At 44.1% G+C, this 22,896-nt stretch overlaps 1 protein-coding gene across 1 annotated transcript in view; it reads right to left on the bottom strand.

The window, feature by feature from the left end:
• Positions 1–21,301, bottom strand: part of LOC140732454 (diacylglycerol O-acyltransferase 1-like) — a 108,894-nt gene extending 87,593 nt beyond the window's left edge. Inside the window, exons 1-2 of the mRNA XM_073055129.1 lie at positions 21,007–21,301; positions 6,814–6,901 (exon numbers count right to left, since the gene is read on the bottom strand). Of these exons, the coding sequence (XP_072911230.1) occupies positions 6,814–6,901; positions 21,007–21,155 (237 nt within the window). The 5' untranslated portion in view covers positions 21,156–21,301. The remainder of the gene's footprint in view (positions 1–6,813; positions 6,902–21,006) is intronic.
• Between the last annotated feature and the right edge of the window lie 1,595 nt (positions 21,302–22,896).

Here is a 22,896-nt window from a genome sequence, read left to right as displayed (position 1 = left end):
TAAATATTAAAAGCCATAGATAGATTGGACTTGGGGGAGGGGTGGGATACTTTCAATAGTGAGAGAGTCACAAAAAGGCCCAGCCTCAGATTACAAGCATATTCCTTTAGTACAGGAGGAATTTCTTTAACAAGAAGGTGGTGAACCTATGGAATTCATTGCCACAGACGGCTGTGGAGGCCAAGTCACTGGGTGTATTTAAAGTCAAAATTCATAGGTTCTTCATCAATCAGGGTGTTAAAGGTTACGAGAAGGCAGGAGAATGGGGATGAGAGGGAAAAATGCATCAGCCATTACAGAGCAGATTTGGTGAGCCAATTCTACTCTTATGGTTTTAATTCATACATTCCATGTGAAACTCTCCGATACATTGGAATTGAGAGGTTGCTTGTAGAAGTTTTCTGAAGGACATTTCAATCAAATGTTTAAAAACCCAAGTGGTGTGCTTCTGCCTAACCATCAATCTTCAACCCATACCATTGCTTTCTGTTTTCCAGGACTGTCATGTTGGAGCTGTGCATACCAGTGAATCCACAGGGAAACAATTCCACTGCTGTGAATCAGGCAATTGCTGGCTTATTAAATACAAATTCCCCACCTTTATTTCCATCAGTATTCTGTACCTTGGACCTTTACTGGAGTTTCTCAATGAACCACCCTTTAAAGTATACTTGTACTTGTGTTATTTGTTTTGCACACGTACAAGTTATGTATTATTTATGTTAATTTATGTTTTATGTTTATTTATTTAAACATTTAGAAATTAGGCACAGCGTCGGCCCTTTTGAGCTGCACGGCTCAGTGATCCCTGAGAAAACCCATGCATTCCACAGGGAAGATGTACAGACTCCTTACGGAGGATACTCTGAACTCTGGCACCCCGAGCTACAACAGGGCTATGCTAACTGATACGCTATCATGCCGCCCTAATTATGTTGGAGCAGAATCAGGCCATTTATCTGTGAAGTCTGGTTTACTATCCCTCTCAACCCCATTCTCCTGCCTTCTCTCCAAAACCTTTGATGTTCTTACTAATCAGGAACCATCAACCTCTGCTTTAAATATGTACCCGGTAAGTAGGCCTCAGCATGTGTTGCCGCTGCAAAAAGCTAATTCTCATGACATTTATACCCTCTGCAAGCATTCCAATGATAATAATAACCTTGGATTTGGACTTGGTCTTATCAGTGGCTGAGTGCCAGCTATCGTCAAGCACTGCATTTAAACATTAGATTGGTAGGACTTTGATCAGAACTCTCCCAATTTCCCCCTCTATATCCACCCAACAGTGAGATAATCACAGGTATCATCACCCAGTTATCTTTTGTTGATAACCACCCTGGTGAGAACTTGCTTGCAATCACAACGTCTTTGACTGAAGGGTGTGGTACTTTGCTGACAATATCTTTACTCTGCAGAAACTTTGGCAGAGAGCAAGAGAAACAGTTGCTTTTGAGCAGATGGGGCCTGGGAAAAATGTACAAATTATTTTTATGACCATCTTAGTACAAAACTTGGAAGCCACAGGAGCAATCACATTTGGACCTGAACATAGAAGATAGAATAGTACAACACAGGAACAGGCCCTTCAGCTGCAAAAAAAATACATTTCATGACATATGTGAGTGAAAATAAACTTGACTGATATGGATCTCTATTGTAGACTGAGAGTGGGAAGGGGGCCGGGAGAGGGGAAGTAATGATGGGAAAAGGAGAAGGGAGAGGGTAAGGAGGATAAAGAGTCTGCACCCACACCAACCCCCCACCACACAGCCCCACCCACCCCGGGTCTCTATCTCTGCCACCTGTCCCACACACCTCCCATGGTGCTCCACCCTCGCCATTCCCAACACCCTTTGCTCCCACCAGATTTACAGACTCACTCTTCGCTCCATGTTGACAAGTATAGTGCTGTCCAATGTTGTAGGCACTCTAGCTATATCTATGTGCCCAAAAACTTAGCACAGTACTGTAAAGACCTAAACACAAGTGAACCTCTTACTGATGATTCTCCTACTGAAACCAATCATTTCGATTTTGTCCCATTGAAACTATGTAGGGAAAGATAAGCAAAAAATGCTGGAGGAACTGAGCATCTTTGGAGGGGAATAAACCGTCAATGCTTCAGGCTGAGACCCTTCATCAGGGCCGGAAAGGAAGTAGCCAAAAGAAAGTGGTGGGGGTAGGAGGCAGGGGGAAGAAAGAGTACAACCTGGCAGGTGATAGGCGAAGCCAGGTGGGTGGGGGAGGAAGTAAGAAGCAGGGAGGTGATAAGTGGAAAAGGTAAAGGGCTGCATTAGAAAGAATCTCACTATCCTGGGCAGTGGAAAATTACCGGAAGTTAGAGAAATCGATGGAATGATAAGAAGGTTCCTGCTATTAGGAATTTGTTGAAGATATATCTTTGCATTTGTTCTTTGTTGCTTAACCTTGTGGTACGACATGGCAGACATCACTGAGTCACTGCAGGAAGATGGCCGTAGTTGGGAGCTTAACTTCAAAGGATATATTTTAAATCAAAAGGACAGGTAGGAAGGCATAGGTGGTAGTGTGGTTCTGTTGGTAAGAAGTGGTGAGATAGATATAGCAATGGAGTAAAGGGAATGAGAGAGAAGCTTGCCCAGCTGGATTGGAGGAGGATACTGGCAGGAATGATGGCAAAGCAGAGATGACTAAAGTTTCTGGAAATAGTTCACAAGGCACAGGATAGATATGCCCTACAGAAGAAGTTGTTCTCAGATGGCAGTGGTAGACAACCATGGCTGACAAGGGAAGTTAAAGATTGCATAAAAGCCAAGGAAAGGGCATATAAGATAGCAAAAGTGAGCGGGAAGTTGGATGATTGGGAAGCTTTTAAAATCCAACAAAGGGCAACTAAAAAAACTATAAGAAGGGAAAAGATTAAATACTAGGGCAAACTAGCCAATAATATAAAGCAGGAATAATATGTGTTTGGTAGGAATAATCCAAATAAGACACACATCGTAAATGGTAGGGCATTGAAGAATGCAGTAGAACAGAGTAATCTAGGAATAATGGTGCATAGTTCCCTGAAGGTGGAATCTCATGTGGATAGGGTGGTGAAGAAAGCTTTTGGTATGCTGGCCTTTATAAATCAGAGCACTGAGTATAGGAGTTGGGATGCAATGTTAAAATTGTACAAGGCATTGGTAATGCCGAAGTTGGAGTATTGTGTACAGTTCTGGTCACCGAATTATAGCAAAGATATCAACAAAATAGAGAGAGTACAGAGAAGATTTACTAGAATGTTACTTGGGTTTCAGCACATAAGTTACAGGGAAAGGCTGAACAAGTTAGGTCTTTATTCTTTGGAGCATAGAAGGTTGAGAGGGGACTTGATAGAGGTATTTAAAATAATGAGGGGGATAGATCGAGTTGACGTGGATAGGCTTTTTCCATTGAGAGTAGGGGAGATTCAAACAAGAGGACATGATTTGAGAGTTAGGGGGCAAAAGTTTAAGGGTAACACGAGGGGGAATTTCTTTACTCAGAGAGTGGTAGCTGTGTGGAACGAGCTTCCAGTAGAAGTGGTAGAGGCAGGTTCGGTATTGTCATTTAAAAAAAAATTGGGTAGGTATATGGACAGGAAAGGAATGGAGGGTTATGGGCTGAGTGCGGGCCAGAGGGACTAGGTGAGAGTAAGCGTTTGGCATGGACTAGAAGGGCCGAGATGGCCTGTTTCCGTGCTGTAATTGTTATATGGTTATAGGATACTAAAAGTTGTTTCAGTTATATAAAGTGCAAAAAGGGAGGTGAGAGTTGATATTGGACCACTGGGAAATTATGCTCGTTAGGTAGTAATGGGGCAAAGAAATGTCATTTGAACTTAATGGGTACTTTGTATTATTCTTCACTGTGGAAGACACTAACAGTGTGCCAGAGGTCCTTGAGTGTCAGGGAGCAGGAGTGAGTGCCATGGCTATTACAAAGGAAAAAGTGCTGGACACACTCAAAGGTCTTCAAGTGGGCCAGATGGACTACATCCCAGAGTCCTGAGAGAGGTTGCTGAAGAGATAACAGATGCATTGGTCATGATCTTTCAAGAATCACTTCCTTCTGGCATGGTCCCGGAGGACTGGAAGATTGCAAATGTCACTCCACTCTAAGAAGGAAGGCAGGCAAAAGAAAGGAAATTATAGACCAGTTAGCCTAACCCCAGTGGCTGAGAAAGCATTGGAGTCTATAATGGATGAGGGTTTGGGGTACTTGGAGACTAATGATAAAATAAGTCAGTCAGCATGGTTTCTATGAAGGAAAATCTTGCCTGACAAATCTGTTACAGTTCTTTGAGGAAGTAACACACATGGTGGACGAAGGAGAGGCAGCGGATGTCATTTATTTGCATTTACAGAAAGCATTTGACAAGGTGCCACACAAGAGGCTGCTTAACAAGATAAAATCCTATGGCGTTACAGGAAAGATACTGGCATGGATAGAGGAATGGCTGACAGGCAGGAGACAGACAGCGGGAATAAAAATGGCCTTTTCAGGTTGGCTGCCAGTGACTAGTGGTGTTCCCCAGGAGTCAGTATAGGGACTGCTATCTTTCACATTGTTTGCCAATGATTTGGGTAATGGAATTATTGGCTTGGTGGCAAAGTTTGCAGATGATATGAAGATAGGTGGAGGGGTAGGTAGTGCTGAGGAAGCAATGCAATTGCAGGAGTTAGATAAATTGGAAGAATGGTCAAAAAAGTGGCAGATGGAATGCAGTGTTGGGAAATGTATGATAAAGCATTTTAGTAAAAGGAACAATAGTGCAGACTATTATTTAAATTGGGAGAAGGTTCAAACATCAGAGGTGCAGAGGGCCTGAGAAGTCCTTGTGCAAGACTCCCAGAAGGTTAACTCACAGGTTGAGTCTGTAGTAAAGAAGGCAAATGCAATGTTGGTATTTATTTCAAGGGGAATAGAATTTTAAAGCAAGGAGATAATGCTGAGGCTTTATAAGACACTAGTCAGGCCGCCCTTGGAGTATTGTCAACAGTTTTGGGCCCCATATCTCAGAAAGTATGTGTTGTCATTGGAGAGAGTCCAGGGAAGGTTCACAAGGAAGAACCAGGAATGAAGGGTTTAACTTCAGAAGTGTTTGGCAGCTTTGGGTCTGTACTCACTGGAATTTAGGATGTTGTGGGGGGGGGGGGTGGATTTCATTGAAACCTACTGAATGTTGAAAGGACTAGATAGGGTGGATGTGGAGAGGATGTTTCCTATGGTGGGGGTGTCCAGAAATGGAGGGCACAGCCTCACAATTGAAAGGCGACCTTTTGGAACAGAGGGAAGGAGGAATTTTTTTAGCCAGGGAGTTGTGAATCTGTGGAATGCTTTGCCACAGACCGCGGTGGAGGCCAAATCTGTGGGTATATTTAAGGCGGAAGTTGATCGTTTCTTGATTTGTCGGGGCATCAAAGGATATGAGAAGGCAGATGTATAGGGTTGAGTGGGATCTGGGATGGAATGGCGGAGTAGACTCTATGGGCTGAATGGCCTAATTCTGCTCCTATGTCTTATGGTGTAAGCCGTATACGGTATTCATGGAGCAATTTCTCAAGTGAAACAAAGGGGGACCATTTTGAGCGTCTGGCTTTTGTAACAGACCGGTATTGAATATTCAAAGGGGTTTGGCTAGTTGGGATGTGCTGCCATTGTAAATATGCAATTCTGTAAATGTACATGGCTACAGTATACCTCTACTGTTAAAAGTTAGGCGAGTGATCATAGGAATTGAAACCAAGTTATTTATTTATTATTATCTTTGTGTTGAAGTCTAAAACCGTGTCAGGAGAGTGAGATTCTCTTGGATCCTCCTGGACTCTCTCCTGAAGGCTTGCTGTGAACAGACTTTTATATTTCCCTGTGACTCAGTTTTAATCAGTCACAACCACTTCAGCATACATGCTGTGTGCACATTCACAGGTCTTGAACACCCCTATCACGTTAATGGTGTCAGATTGACTGAAGCACCTTTGACCGACCACAGGCTGCACAGAGAAGCGGAGACATTAATGACATTTGCACAAAATTGCTTTCCACCTCAAATTTTGAAATAGGTTTTTCTTTGCAAACCCTTCTACTGGGGGTATTTTCTCTCCTGCACAACTAGATGAATTAGAATGTACATTTGTAAGCAGCTCTATTGGGACTCAACAAACAACCTGCTGGAGGAACTCATCTGTGGGGTGGAAGAATGCTTCAGGTCAAAACTAGCATTAATACTAAGAGCTGAGAGGGGGAACAGCCTGTTTAAAGAGACAGGTAATGGTGAGACTGAGGCTTTTCCATCTGTACATAGCCTTCTCCCTCTTTATGCCTACCTTTCACATCCCCCACTGTCCATGTTCTCAATATTCCCACTCTCCTCAGCACAGTGGCACAGCAATCACTTTACAATGCCAGTGATCAGCAATCAGGGCTCGATTCCTGCCACTCTCTGTGAGGGTTTGTACATTCTCCGCATGACCGCGTGGATTTCCTCTGATATTCCAAAGACGTATGGTTAGGGTTAGGATTAGTGAGTTGTGGGCATACTATGATGGTGCCAGAAGTGTGGTGACACTTGCAGGCCAATTTGATGCAAATGACACATTTCACTGTATACTTTGACGTGAGAAGCTAACTTTAATCTTTACTATGTATTTCCCCTCTCCACTCTCAGTACTGACACAGGGTTTCAGCCCAAGATGTCGACAATTCCTTCCCCCCGCCCAACCCATCCGCGGACTTTCTCCGGCAGATTGTTTGCTGCTCCACATTCCAGTGTCTGCAGTCTCACGTGTCTCTGTTAGGACTCACCAGCATCACCACACACCAATTGAGAATTCCTCTGTAATTGCTGAACCCACTCGCCGAGCTCAACAAGGACTCCTGGAGCTTATGGCAACTAGAGAGGAAAAAAAAGTAAGGGATGATCAAAGAACAATTCCCACAACAGCCTGTACAGGACAAGCATCTTAAACTCAACCAAAAACACAAGTGAATCTACAGATGCTGGAAATGTTGAACAGCTGGCGCACAGCAGGTCAGGCAGCAGCTATCTGGGCCGAGTCCTTTCGTCAAGACCAGAAAGCAAGGGGAAGAGGCCAGAATCATTAAGGCAGGGAGAGGGGAAGGTGGGTGGGTTCAGGAGGGGATAAAGTGAGAAGCTGGGAGGTGATATGTGGAAAAGGTAAAGGGCTGAAGGAGGAGGAATCTGATAAGTGAGACTGGACCATAGGAGAAAGGGAAAGAGGAGGGACACCAGAGGAAGATGATGGGTAAGAGGGGAGCCAGAATGGGCATTGGTAAAAGAGGACGGAGGGTGGAGATATTACCAGAAGTTAGAGAAATCGATGTTCATGCATCAAGTTAGAGTTTACCCAGATTGCTTCTTCAACCTAAAATCCACCAAAATGACTGCTTCCACCACTACCCTTGGAAACCCACTCGAGGCAAGTAGACAGACAGACATACTTTATTGATCCATAAAAAAATAGCATGCTCTACATAAAAAAAAGCACACCTCTCATGAAGGTAAGATTTTCAATCTTATTATATCTCCAAAACATTCACACTGCCTCGCTCCCTGGAGCAGCTTGCGCTGCATTTTTAAATTCCCATGTCCCATTTCCTTGAAGATGAACCTCACAAAACAAATGCAGAATCTAAGCTGACAGTCCGTAATTCAGACCTCAGAGGAAAAGGGAAAAGGAACCTGCTGATAACACAAAGTTACCAGTAAAACTAAGCTGTAAGAGGTGTGCAGAGTCTGTCCATAACAGACAGATCAAGATTTACAAGGAAAGCTGTCACAAGAAAGCAGCATCCATCATCAAGGACTCCACAATCCACACCATACTCTCTTTTGCTTATTTATTGAGATACAACATGGAACAGGCCCTTCAGCCCTTTGAGCCACAACACCCAGCAACCCTGATTTAACCCGAGCCTAATCATAGGACAATTTACAATGACCAATTAACCAACCAACTGGTACTCTTTTGGACTGTGGGAGGAAACCGGAGCACCCAGAGGAAACCCACGCAGTCACGGGGAGAACGCACGAACTCCTTACAGGCAGCGGTGGGAATTGAACCTGGGTTACCTGTATTGTAAAACTCTTTCCTCTGAAATCTATCTTCTCCCTACTACTATTGAGCAGGATTTACAGGAGCCCAGGGCCCACACCACCAGATTCAGGAACAGTTATTACCCTACAGCCATCAGACTCCTGAACCAGTGTGGATAACTTCACTCATCTCAACTGTGAACTGATTCTACAACCTGTAGATTCACTTACAACTCCTTCTCAGTATGATCTATGAATTTTTATTTGCAGTTGTCTTCTTTGGCACATTGGTTGTTTGGTTATTCATAAATTCTATTGCATTTCTTTGTTTTCCCGTAAATGCCTGCAATAAAATGAATTTCAAGGAAGCATATGGTGAAATATACATAATTTGATAATAAATTTACTTTGAACTTAGAAGATGTGAATAAGATGGGATGTAATGTGGAGTCAAAAAAGGAAACTACATAAACAAAAAGCTAATAAAATTCAGAACATGAAGTATCATAGTGCGCCAATTACAAAAGTAAAACGAGGTTAACTTGCTGGCAAATGGAACCACTAAAGTAAGTGGTATGTGTATTTGACTGAAAAAGGATTGGAATACAAGGAACATACTCTCTGAGACCGAGTACAGGGAAGGACAGTTTAACTTACAAACAGTGAAATGTAAATTCACAAATTAATTCCTGATGAAAGATCACATAGTAGTGGAGTTTAAACAAAACAACTACAAGACATAGGAGCAGAATTAGGCCATTTGCCCCATCCTGTCTGCCTGTCATTCAAAAATGGCAGCTTTATTTTCAATCCCATTCTCTGGCCTTCTCCTCATAAACCAATTTCTCTCATCCCCTCCCCACCAATCAAGAAGCTTTCCACTTCTGTCTTAATGACTCTGCCTCAGTGATGTTATTGAATTGAACTTGATACCAAACCATAAACTGGGACTGGTGACCGAAAGTTTCAGGGAAGACACAAGGAGGAAATGGATCAGGAAACATCTAAAGTAGATTACAGATTTGTAACGACTATGGATGCTGCCCGACCCACAAAGTCCCTCCAGCATTTTGCTTTTTAGTCTAGCAAAACCACTCTGAATCGCTTCCAACACCTTAATGTCTTTAAGATAAGACTAATATTGTACAAGTACTGCTGATGTGATCACACTAATGCCTTCCATAACTTGAGCATAAACTCCCTACTTCAGTGATTTTGTACAGTCCCCATTTTTGCACCAATTCTTACATCTGGGGGCCATGTTTGTTTGGCTACTGATGACTAGTGGTGTTCCGCAGGGTCAGTGTTGGGACCACTTCTTTTCTCATTACATATCAATGAATTGGATGACAGAACGGATGGCTTTGTGGCCAAATTTATAGACAATACAAAGATAGGTGAAGGGACAGGTAATGTTGAGGAAGCTGGAAGTCTGCAGAAGGACTTCGCCACTTTGCACAAAGAAGGAGGGCAAAGAAGTAGCATATGAAATATTGTCACAAGAGATTCTGCAGCCCAATTGCTAGAAATCCAGAGTAACTCACATAAAACATTGGAGGAACTCAGAAGGTCAGGCAGCTTTCAGGCCGAGATCTTTCATCAGGACTCTCCTGATGGAATGGCAGAACAGACTCAATGGGCTGAATGGCCTAATTCTGCACCTATGTTTTCCGGTCTCCTTTCCTTATTCTAAAGCTCTGTAGTGAAACAGCTGGCTCAAAGTGCTCTCCTCTTGAAGGGAGATCAGCCTACCTGATAAAGAAAAATGTACTACTGTACGTCTAGTCAAGGGCAAGTAAACACTTTGCTTCATGTCCAGTCTAAAGGATGGCACTTCAGACAATGTTACTGTCTGCCAGCACTGCAAGACCGTCTTTGCAATGCGATAGGAATGCCCATTCTTCACAGAACTCAAGTCAAAGCTTATACCGAAGACAATGAATGAACAGAAGAAATAGGACAAACAATGTGCTGGAGGAACTCAGTGGGTTATGCAGTTATCTGTGGGAGGAAAGAAATGGTCAGTGTTTCATATCTGAGATCTGACCCTTTCCTCCCATAGATGCTGCTTGACTCATTGAGTTTCTCCGGCAGACTGCTCACTGTACCAGGGTCTAGCATCTGCTGTACCTTGTGCTTTAATAAGAATTAGGACATAGAGGCCATATGGCCCCTCATGATCAGAGCGTGAGGGTGTAAATGGCCATAATCTTGCTATTTAATAAGTTCATGGCTGCCAGAAATAGTGGTTGAGGCAGGTGCCTTAGCAACATTTAAAAGACATCTAGATAAGTACAGGAATGGGCTGGTGGAAGTGAGGGTGAATTGGCCTGCCTTGTGAACCATCTAGATGATACATCCACCAGATATAGCTTGGAGATCGGCACAGAAAATCAAGCTGATGAGAAACAGTGAGGAGCCAATCATGACAAAAATCAGAGTCAGCGGACAAGAGCTAGAGACTGTCGGCAGTTCAAGTATCTTGGCACCATCATCAACTAAGAAGGATCAGAGCCTGATGTCCTTGCAAGGTCAGCCCAAACAACAGCAAAACTGGCTAAACTAAAACCAGTCTGGAGAGACAATAACATCGCTCTCAGATCCAAGTTGAAACTCCTGCATGCACTTGTGCTCGCCATCTTCTTGTATGCATATGAAACATGGACTTTAACAAAAGAACTACGAATGAAGGTCCAGGCTCCTCAGCATCTCCTATACAGACCATGTCTCAAGTAATGAAGTACCATCACCCAGCACGAGACACTACGAAGATCTACTGTCCACAGTAAAGAGGAGGAAACTTGAGATAGTATGGCTACATAACAAGATCAAGTGGACTCTCAAAGACCATTTTTCAGGGAACGGTCCTGGGGAACAGAAAAAGGGGCAGACAAAGGAAGAAATGGACAGAGCACATTGCAGAGCGGACTGGAGAGAGCTTTGCCACAACCTAGGCACTCGCCCACAACCGTGAGAGATGGAGGCATCTGGTGCAGAGCTCATCTGTACAGTGCCCCTATGATCCAGGTAACTATCTGTAACTACAAGGAGAGGTTTAAGGGCTAAAAGCAAACACGGGCAGATGGGACCAGCTCAGTGGGCAACATAGTCAGCATGGACCAGCTGTGCTGAGGGACCTGCTTTCAAGCTATAAGACTCTATGACTCTGCATCTTCAGAAAGGGCAAGATGAGGGAACACACACCAGTCTTCATCGAGGGATCAGAAGTGAAGAGGGTGGGCAATTTCAAGTCCCTGGGTGTCAACATCTCTGAGGATCTAACCTGGACCCAACATATTGATGCAGCTACAAAGAAGCTGTGGCTATATTTCATCTGGATTTTGAGGAGATTTGGTACGTCACCAAAAACACTCATAAATTTCTACAGATGTGCCGTGGCGAACATTCTAACCGGCTGCATCACTGCCTGGGTATGGTGGGGGGGGGGGGGGCACTGTACTGAAGTTGCAGAAAGTTGTAAACTCAGGCAGCTCCATCATGGGCACTAGACACCCCAGCATCCATCATTAAGGACCTCACCACCCAGGTCCTTATTGTTACCATCAGGGAGGAGGCACAGGAGCCTGAAGACACACACACAAAAATTCTGGAACAGCTTCTTCCCCTCTGCCATTAGATTTCTGAATGAGATTGAACCCATGAACCCTACTTCACTACTTATTATTTCTCTTTTCGCACTATTTAACTTTTTAAATATATATATACTAATGCAATTTACAGTTTTTAATGTACTGCTGCCACATAACAAATTTCATGACATATGCCAGTAATATTAAACCAGATTCTGACCAGTGAGCATAAACCCAGTCTGTCTAATCTCATCATATACGAGAGACCCAATCCCTCTGGAATCAGTGTGGTGAACCCTCCCTGCATTCCCTCCACAAGTACATCCTTCCTTAGGTAAGGAGACAGCAATTTTCTGAGCAGTGTGTCATAAAAGTTTAACTTGAAGCCTTGGTTGGTACAAAGTAGTATTTGTGCAAAATTTTTTCCTGGTGTGGCAAAGCCTCAGAAAGTCGGTGTATATAGACATCTAACAACAATTGCAGCAGTGTGTACAGACAGCCCCAGACAGTGAAACATATACACACCGCTACATTTGATCCAGATGTTCATGTCGGTTCTGTGCAGTAATCTTTCACCAGACAGTAAATCTGTAGTAAAGGCTTGACCTTGCATATGATGTGACAGTTTCCATTTTCTAACTTCTGGGTGTAGATTTAAAATAAGCGGGAAAAGATTTAAAAGGGACTTCGGAACAACGTCACACAGAGGGTGGCTGTTACCAGAAGAAGTTGCTGAGGCAGGTGCAATAACAACATTTGAAAGACACTTGGACAGGTATATAGATAGGAAATACTTAGAGGGAGGGGTATCAGCCAAATGGGACGAGCTCATATAGACTTCTTGGTCAGGATGGTCCAAAGTGTCAAACACAGACAAGTGGGACGAGCTCAGATGGGCAGCTTGGACAGGATGCGGAACTCAGCAAGCCAGACAGTATCTATGGAGGGGAATCAACAGTCGACGCTTCATCAGCACTGGAAGGGGGCAGAAGCCAGAAACCGACAGTGAGAGGAGGGGGAGGAATACAAGCATGCAGGTGATAGGTGAGACCAGGTGAGGGGAAAGGTGAGTGGGTGATCTATATGTCACTGCAGTACCATTTAAAATGGTGGACCAGAGCTGATGTAACAGGTGAGCAGTAATCTTATCCAAGGGATTGGAAAATATGCTTTGGAGGCAGGTTAAACCATTATGCCCAATTGCTGCTGTTCCCTTTTTGAAGCTCCATGTGGACAGTAAGGCCTCCCTTTCTTCGACGTGTATAGCACAGTCTGGGCTGCAATTACCTCACTAAACGTTAACCATGCTCTGCACTGTTGGGAGTTCTGTGGCTTTGGTTGAATCAGTTAGGATCACAAGGTGCTTATTTGTCCTGGCCGAATGATTAAAATCAGTTTCAGCATCAATAAATGTGGTATGTGAAGACAAACTCTGGACTGTTAAATCTACAACATAAGCATTAACCATTACCACAAGGGGAGAATGCAACTGAATTTAAAGTTTAAAGTCTAGATTAACTCGTCACATGTACATCGATGCACACAGTGAAATGTGTTGTTTTGTGTCAATGTCCAAGGATGTGCTGGGGACAGGCCATAACCATCACAATGCTTCTGGCACCAACATTGCATGCCTCCAAAGTACTGAACGTAACTTGTACGTCTTTGGAATGCGGGAGGAAACTGGAGCACCCAGAGCAAACCCAATGATTTGAAAAATGTACAAACTCCTTACAGATAGCAGCGGGAATTGAACCCTGATCACTGGCGCTGTAATGCGTTACACTAACCACTACACTCTCGTGCTGGATCCAGACTTGGCTCCAGATTCCAGCATCTGCAGTCTCTTTTGTCTTCACAAGGAATGCATGGTTCATATTACCCCTAGGGCAACAAATACTAACCTCACTAGCATTCCTCATTCCAATGCCTCAAAAAGGCATCCATCATTAAGGGCCCTCATCACTCAGGACATGCCCTCTTCTCATTGCTACCATCAAGGAGGTGGTACAGGAGCCTGAAGACACACTCAACGTTTTAGCAACAGCTTCATTTCCCCCCCCCCCCCCCCCCCCACCATCAGATTTCTGAATGGACAGTGAACCCATGTACACAACATCAGTATTTTATCCTCCCTTTTTGCACTACTTATTTAATTTAATTTGTTTAAATATACTAAATACAACTTATAGTTTTTACTATTATGCATTGCAATGTACTGCTGTTGCAAAACACATGCCAGTGATATTACACCAGAATCTGATTCCCTAAGTAAACGGGAAAAACAAGACTCAAACCAGTATTGACTACAAGTTCAAATACCAGGAATAGGACTGTTTTGCTAATATCTGACTGGGACCAAAAGTTCTCATCACAGTCTTCAATTGACATCTGCAATTTTTCACTCATTTTCACAACTGACGGTGGGAGATGTAGTGTTTTAGAAATACTGATCAAAACAAAGTAGACTTGGAGTTTAGACTTGCACCTCATTGTCTGCCTGCACTGCGCTTTATCTGTAGCTGCAACATTTTATTCTGTTACTGTTTTGCTTTATACTACCTCAATACAGAATCAGAATCCAATGTAATATTACTGGCATATGTCATAAAATGCAGCAGTGCATTGCAGTACATAAAAAACTATAAACTAATATATAAATATATACATATACATAAATTAATTGAGTAGTGCAAAAAGAGAGGGAAAAATATAGTGGGGAAGTGTTCACGGTTCATTGTTCTTTCAGAAATCTATGGCGGAGGAGCAGAAACAGTTCCTGAAACGTTTAGTGTGCCTTCAGGCCTGTACCCCTTGTAGCAATGAGAAGAGGGCATGTCCTGGGTGATGGGGGTCTTCATGATGGATGCTGCCTTTCTGAGGCTTCAACTTTTGAAGATGTTTTTATGCCCATGATGGAGCTGGCTGAGTTTACAACTTTCTGCACTCTGTAATGAAATGATCGGCATGGGTGACAATGTTTTTCAATGTACCTTGGGACATGCAACAATAACAAACCATTTATCATGTTTACCAATACTTGAGGTGGCTAACAATGTAGACTTTCCCCACACAGTGTCTTTTCATACTCTGGACCCAGATTGAGACAGACTCAAAAACATTTCACTTAGGAACAGAAAGTTTTCAGAATTTCAAGCTAAGCTTAACTACCTCCCCCACCCCAAGAAAGGTTAGCTAAAAATTTATTCGGTGCTCAAAAGAGCATTGACAATTATATTTGGATTATTATATCTACAACTTACTGATCACGCTAACGTGCCTCGAGCTGTAGATACACTAAATTTTACGCAGGGGCTCCCTGAGACCTGAAAATTATTTCAAGGGTTCCTCCAGGGCAAAGAAGGTTGAGAAAGGCTGGTGTAGAGTATATTGATTGGTTGCATCACAGCCTGGTATGGAAACATCAATGCCTTTGTTGAACACAAAATCCTACAAAAAAATGATGGATACAGCTTAGTCCGTCCCTCCCCAGCACCCAGACCATGCTCCCTTCTCCTGCTGCCATCAGGAGGGTGGTACAGGAGCCGCAGGATCCACACCATCAGGTTCAGGAACCATTATTACCCTTCAACCATCAGACTCCTGAACCAGAGGAGATCATCTCACTCACCCAAACACTGAACTGTTCTCACAAACTATGCACTCAAGGACTCATCTCATGTTTTTGATATTTATTGCTTTTTTGTGTTAATTTCTATTCACTGTGAATGTCTGCAAGAAAACAAATGTCAGGGTTGTATATAGTGACACATATGTATTTAATAATAAATTTACTTTGGACATTTGCTCTTTCTGCTAAATTGCATTTTAAAGGAGCACTCACTCCCCCCCCCCCCCCCCCCATCCTGAAGCTTTAAAATCAGTGTCAGTGACTCCTGGTACAGATGCCCTCATGACTTATCACCCTCTTCTCTCAGAACATTACTGCTAGCAGTGAAGAATCCCTTCCATTCTCTAGGTCTGTCTACACCTCCTCTTCACATAGTTCTCAAGCTAACTATTTTGAATAAGAAGAGCTTTCTGCCTCGCCTGATCATTCTGATAGGCCATTCTCGCTCACTGCTGACGATTTCTCTCTCTCTGTGGTTATTGATACATGGCACCAGGCGTTTAAGTTCTCTCTCAGTACTGTCACCTTTCACCTGGTTTCCACTTCAGTGTGCATGGTTACATTCTGCTTTGGTCTTCCACTCTCCAGTCCATAACTGTGGTAGAGTACACAGATAGATCAGTTCTCTTTTACAGTACACCATGTCTAATGGATAGAAAACAGTCACATTTACACTCAATACAATCTTGCTTTACAAATCTCAAAAGCGTTTTCTCCCTCTCCTTCATATATGGCATATTTACGCCTGGTGATAAAAGGTGCTTTACCTTTCCCAAACAATCTTAGGTATTGAAACTAGTAATTCAAAAGATAAAGACTAAAGATTAGCTTTGTCACAAGTACGTGAAACATCATAACACACAGTGAAACGTGTTGATTGTACCAATGACCAACAAAGTCCAAGGATTATTCTGTGGGCACCACACAAGTGGCGGCACTCTTCTGGCACCAGCATAGTTCCTGACCCCCACCCATACGTCTTTGGAATATGGGAGGGACCTGGGGCGCCCAGAGGATACTTACGGCCATTATCCATGCAAACTTACTGAGAGAATATCAAAATACCATTTGGCACATTGTGCCTGCAGGGGTACTTGGGTAGCATCTATGGAGAGGAATTACACTCGATGTTTCAGGCCAAGACCCTTCATCATCCAGTCCTGATGAAGGGTCATGGCCCAAAATGTTGACTGTTTATTCCCCTCCATAGATGCTGCCTGACCTGCTGAGTTCCTTCAGCATTCTGTTTCTGTTGCTCTGGATTTCCAGTACAGGCAGTCCCCGGGTTACATACGAGTTCCATTCGTGAGTCCGTCTTTAAGTCGGATTTGTACGTATGTCGGAACAAGTACATCCGGTATTATTTAGCGTCAGTTACTAAAACGTTTGTCTTAGTATATATTTTACCATTCTATGCATATAAAACACCATATAACCATATATAACCATATAACAATCACAGCACGGAAACAGGCCATTCCGGCCCTCCTAGTCCGTGCCGAACTCTTAATCTCACCTAGTCCCACCTACCCGCACTCAGCCCATAACCCTCCACTCCTTTCCTATCCATATACCTATCCAATTTTACCTTAAATGACACAACTGAACTGGCCTCTACTACTTCTACAGGAAGCTCATTCCACACAGCTATCACTCTCTGAGTAAAGAAATACCCCCTCGTGTTTCCCTTAAACTTTTGCCCCCTAACTCTCAAATCATGTCCTCTCGTTTGAATCTCCCCTACTCTCAATGGAAACAGCCTATTCACGTCAACTCTATCTATCCCTCTCAACATTTTAAATACCTCGATCAAATCCCCCCTCAACCTTCTACGCTCCAATGAATAGAGACCTAACTTGTTCAACCTTTCTCTGTAACTTAAGTGCTGAAACCCAGGTAACATCCTAGTAAATCGTCTCTGCACTCTCTCTAATTTATTGATATCTTTCCTATAATTCGGTGACCAGAACTGTACACAATATTCCAAATTTGGCCTTACCAATGCCTTGTACAATTTTAACATTACATCCCAACTTCTGTACTCAATGCTCTGATTTATAAAGGCCAGCGTTCCAAAAGCCTTCTTCACCACCCTATCTACATGAGACTCCACCTTCAGGGAACTATGCACTGTTATTCCTAGATCTCTCTGTTCCACTGCATTCCTCAATGCCCTACCATTTACCCTGTATGTTCTATTTGGATTATTCCTGCCAAAATGTAGAACCTCACACTTCTCAGCATTAAACTCCATCTGCCAACGTTCAGCCCATTCTTCTAACCGGCATAAATCTCCCTGCAAGCTTTGAAAACCCACCTCATTATCCACAACACCTCCTACCTTAGTATCATCAGCATACTTACTAATCCAATTTACCACCCCATCATCCAGATCATTTATGTATATTACAAACAACATTGGGCCCAAAACAGATCCCTGAGGCACCCCGCTAGTCACCGGCCTCCATCCCGATAAACAATTATCCACCACTACTCTCTGGCATCTCCCATCTAGCCACTGTTGAATCCATTTTATTACTCCAGCATTAATACCTAACGACTGAACCTTCTTAACTAACCTTCCATGTGGAACTTTGTCAAAGGCCTTGCTGAAGTCCATATAGACTACATCCACTGCCTTACCCTCGTCAACATTCCTCGTAACTACTTCAAAAAATTCAATAAGGTTTGTCAAACATTTGCAAAACACTTAAGAAACGTATGTATTCCAATAATTAAACCACTGCGTTGCTTAGTAATAATTGTAGCTTTCATCGGGGCAGGGCCTTTCACATGCTCCATTATTCTCACTTTATCCGTTATCCTTTAAAATTGTTCCGATCATTGATCGACTGCAGCCTAATGCTTTTCCAATGACCGATGGCGTTTCACCTCTTTCCAAATGCTTTATTATTTCCACTTTATTTTCAATCGCGATCGCTTCCCGTCAATGGAACAGACCCGCGGGCAGCGGCTCCCGAGGTCCACTGGGTCCTAAGTTCCCCGGGTCCGAAACTCCACCGCACCTCATGAGACAGGTTAAGTGGGACAAGTGGGGGCTGTGCTGGGTTTGGGAATTTGATCCTCCACAGTATTCCGCGTGGGAATTTAAACTGGAGGTGAGTGGGTTTTTTTTATGAGGTTGAGTTGCGAGCTTGACATCAACCCGGTACGGAAGTCACTGGATCGACATCACCCCGGCATGGGAGCGGTCTGTCATTAAATCAAACTCAGGAACCTCCATTCTTGAGCCCGGCAGCTGATCTCACGGCGCCACCAGCCGACCGAAACGGGGTGGGGTGGGGGGGGGTGGTCAGGGTGAATCTTACTAAGAAAAATTTAAGACAAATACAAAGTTAAACACCCAACACAGTGTCAACAGCAATGACTTAAAATGGCGGATGGCGTCACGATCCGACTTAAAATGGCGGATGACATTCTCCTTCCTCGGTTCATAAGTACGAGTTGTCCGTAAGTCAGATGTTCGTAACTTGGGGACTACCTGTACCCTCATCTCTTTTAAATCTTTCCCCTCTACCTTAAATCTATGCCTTCTACCTTTTGATTTCCTTTCTGTGAGTAAAAGACTATGTGCATTCACCTGACCTCTGCCCCTCTTGATAAGGTCAGTGTCTCTAAAGTGTGAATTAAACTCATTAGCTGCTGAGTTAATCTTATTGTTTAACTGGAGACTAAACAGCGATTTGATAAAACCAAGTGTATGTAACCCTGCAGTCAGACTGTCTCCCGCAGCACAAATACAACTCTACATTCTGAGACCATTCAATTCTCAATGCTCTCATTCTAAGTCCACCTTCGCTGTTGATTAGAAATTAATGTGCCATTTATATGGCACAAAATTTACAAAGTACATATGTTAAATATCCAACACTAGGTACAGTTTTTACTTATTTTTAAATACTTGGGAAAGAGCGGGACATCCATAGGACGCAGAAATGGGCTGAGAAGTGGCAGATGGAGTTCAACCCAGGTAAGTGTGAAGCGGTTCATGTCGGTAGGTCAAATTTGAAGAATATAATATTACTGGTAAGACTCTTCGCAGTGTGAAGAATCAGCAAGATCTTGGGGTCCATGTCCATAGGGCACTCAAAGCTGCTGCACAGGTTGACACTGTTGTTAAAAAGGCGTTTGGTGTGTTGACCTTCATAAACCATAGGATTGAGTTCAAGAGTTGTGAGGTAATGTTACAGCTATACAAGACCTTGGTCAGACCCCACTTGAAGTACTGTGTTCATTTCTGGTCACCTCACTACAGGAAGGATGTGAATACTATAGAGAGAGTGCAGAGGAGATTTACAAGGGTGTTGCCTGGACTGGAGAGCATTCCTTATGAGAATAGGTTGAGTGAACTTGGCCTTTTCTCTTTGGAGCAACGGCAGATAAGAAGTACCCTGATAGAGGTGTATAAGATGATGAGAGGCATTGATTATGTGGATAGCCAGGGGCTTTTTCCCAGGGCTGAAGTGGCTAACACAAGGGGACATAGTTTTAAGATGCTTGGAAGTAGGAACAAGGGGGATGTCAGAGACAAATCTTTCACACAAGAGTGGTGGGTGCGTTGAATGTACTGCTGGCGACGGTAGTGGAGGCGGATACAACAGGGTCTTTTAAGAGCCTCTTAGATAGGTACATGGAGTTTAGAAAAATAGAGGGCTATGCAGTAGGGAAATTGTAGGCAGTTTCTAGAGTGGGTTACATGGTTGACACAACATTGTGGGCCAAAGGGCCTGTAATGTGCTGTAAATTTTCAATGTTCTAATTATGCAAGTTATTGGGTACGGTTCCTTGCTGGACATAAGTTCCCTGAGTTTATACAGAGTGCTCACATATCAGACTTTAAACAGCTGAACACACTTGCCACTACTTTGGATACTTATTAATACCCACTTCATGCTTGTGCTCTCCAAAAGCTTCAGGATTCTTTAATGTCATCTCCATTACACGAGTGTAAAGAAGAGCAAAATAATTGCTACTCCGGATCTGATCCAGCACAGAAAAACACTTTAACAATAAAGAACCCCAGGTCACCAAGGGAGAAACTGGCATGATCCCAGGAAGTGGGGGTGGGGGGGGGTTGGCAGAGGTGCCAGGGTGAGGGTCCAACATCCACCGCAACACCCCCGTCCCAGGCTGAAGCGAATAGGGAGGGTCCAACCCACGTAAGCCTCCCCCCAGCCTGAGTCAGAGGGAGTGGGAAGGGTCGAACACCCTGGGCAGAGAGAGTGGGGAGGGTGGAAATCCCTTATTAGAAAGATGTACAGGGGAGGATAGAAACAGGTCGAATGGAGCGGGGACAGTCCACACCCGTGTTAGAAAGATGTAGAGGGGAGGATTCACCCCCTCCCCGGGCCAGGGGGATAGAATGGGGAGAGTTTAACACCGGATCGGAAAGATTAAGAAGGGAAGGTGGACCCAGATCGGGGGGGTGCGGGGAGGGTCCATACTCAGGGTCGGAAGGTCAAGGGTGGGTCCATCCCCCGGGCCAGAGGGTGTGGGGAGGGTAGACCCGGATCGAGGGTCTGGGGTGGGTCCATCCCCCGTGTCGGAGGGTAGACCCGGATCGGTGGGTGGGAGGTGGGTCCATACCCAGGGTCGGAGGGTCTATCCCCCGGATCGGAAGGAGGGAGAGCGGAGTGTAGACCTGAAGGGGGGAAGCACGGACCCGGTTATACACCGGGCAGGCACCCCGCCCACAGTACCTGAGTTCAGTTGAATCCCGGTGTTCCTCCTCTTCCTCCTTCAGTTCCTTCAAATCCCTGTGGCTCAGGGTCCGCGACGCCTTCCCGCTGCCGTGTCCCCGTCGCCTCCTCGTTCCTCCTCCCTCATCTCCCCCACCGCGGGTCGCCATTGCCTCTGCCGCCACTCGGGTTGCCCCGGGAACCGGGGTCAAGGTTCGCGCACGGACCCGCACTCACAATCTGGACACCACGCTCAGCCACCAACCACTTCCTCAGCCTGGCCAGTTGCCATGCCACGGTCGTGACGTTGGGACGGTCAGGACCCGCCCCCTTCTAACGCGCACGCGTTCCCTGGTGAACGGCTCTTCTGGGAAATGTAGTTCTCATCAAAAATTATTGCCTCAGGATCAGTTATGGTTCATTTGGTAACCAGCGACTTCACCATTCAAAAGTTAGTCCTGGAAAGTATTCCTTGTCGATGTGTCAAAAGCAAAATAAAAATAGGAATTAGAGATACTGGAAAGGTAAGACAAAACACAAAATGTGATAAAAGTGTTGACAGTTTTCTAAACAGGAGACAAATTCAGAAATCTGAGGTGTAAGAGGACTTTGGAGTCCTCATACAGGATTCCTTAAAGATTAACTTGCACGTTCGGAGTCAATAGTAAGGAGAGTGAATGCAATTTAACCATTCATTTCAAGAGGACTAAAATATGAAGACAAGGATGAAAGAATAAGGTTCATAAGGCATTGGACAGACCACATTTGGAGTATTGTGAACAGTTTTGGGCACCGTATCTGAGGAAGGATGTGCTGGCATTGGAGGGGGTCCAGAGGAAGTTCACAAGATTGATTCCAGCAATGAAGGGAATTAATGTATGAGGAGCATTTGATGGATCTGTGCATGTATTCACTGGAGTTTAGAGGAATTGGGTGGGTGGGGGGGGGGGGGGTTCTCATTGAAACCTGTCAAATATTGAAAGGCCTAGATAGAGTGGACATGGAGAGGATGTTTCTGATAGTGGGAGCCTTGGGCCAGAGGGCAACACCTCAGAATACGACAATACCTCTCTAGAACAGAGATGAAGAGGAGTTCCTATCTGTGGAATTCATTGTTCATGGGGAAAACTCAGGAGAACAGGGTTCAGAGAAAAAATAAATCAGTTGTGATAGAATGGATGAGGAGACTCAATGGGCCAAATGGCCTAATTCTGGTGCTATGTCTCATGATCTTGTAGTCTTGCATTACTCAAGTTCAAGTTCAATTTATTGTCATTCAAGCGTATGGCTAAACAAAGCAACATTCCTCTGGACCACAGAACATGCTGTATAACACGCATAATACAAAGTAATTTTGCCACAAATAAATTAACCAATAATCAGGTGCATTTCCGACACAAGTTAAAAATTAAACCCCTTTGATCCTCTCAGCAGTCCTCGCTGTTCTTTGTAGGGACCTGCAGTCCGATACTTTGTAATTTCTGTACCAAACGGTGATTAAGTTAGTCAGAACACTCTTGATGATGCTCTTTTCATTAGAATTTTGGAGGGTGGGAGGGAGGCAGCCTTGCTCACCTCAATTTTCTCAGGAAATTGAGATGCTGCTCTTCTTTCTTGACTAAAGAGGTGATGTTGAGGGACCAGCTGAGATCCTCTGTTATTTGTACTCAGAAACTGGTGCTCCAAAGTCTCTCCACCGAGGACCCGTGTCTGTGCAGTGAGGAGTGTTCAGTCTGCACCTTCCTGAAGTCCACAATCATCTCTTTAGTCTTGTTTGCGTTGAGTCTCAATACATCATTCTATAAGCGCTCTACTTCCTCTCTGTATGCCGGCTCACTGAAACCGACCTCTTTGGTGTCATCAACGAGCTTAATTATTTGGCCTGAGACCAGCAGGTCAGGCAGCTCTTTA

Source organism: Hemitrygon akajei, chromosome 8, assembly GCF_048418815.1.
Source record: "Hemitrygon akajei chromosome 8, sHemAka1.3, whole genome shotgun sequence".
Classification (NCBI taxonomy): domain Eukaryota; kingdom Metazoa; phylum Chordata; class Chondrichthyes; order Myliobatiformes; family Dasyatidae; genus Hemitrygon; species Hemitrygon akajei.
This window is presented reverse-complemented; position numbering and strand designations above follow the sequence as displayed.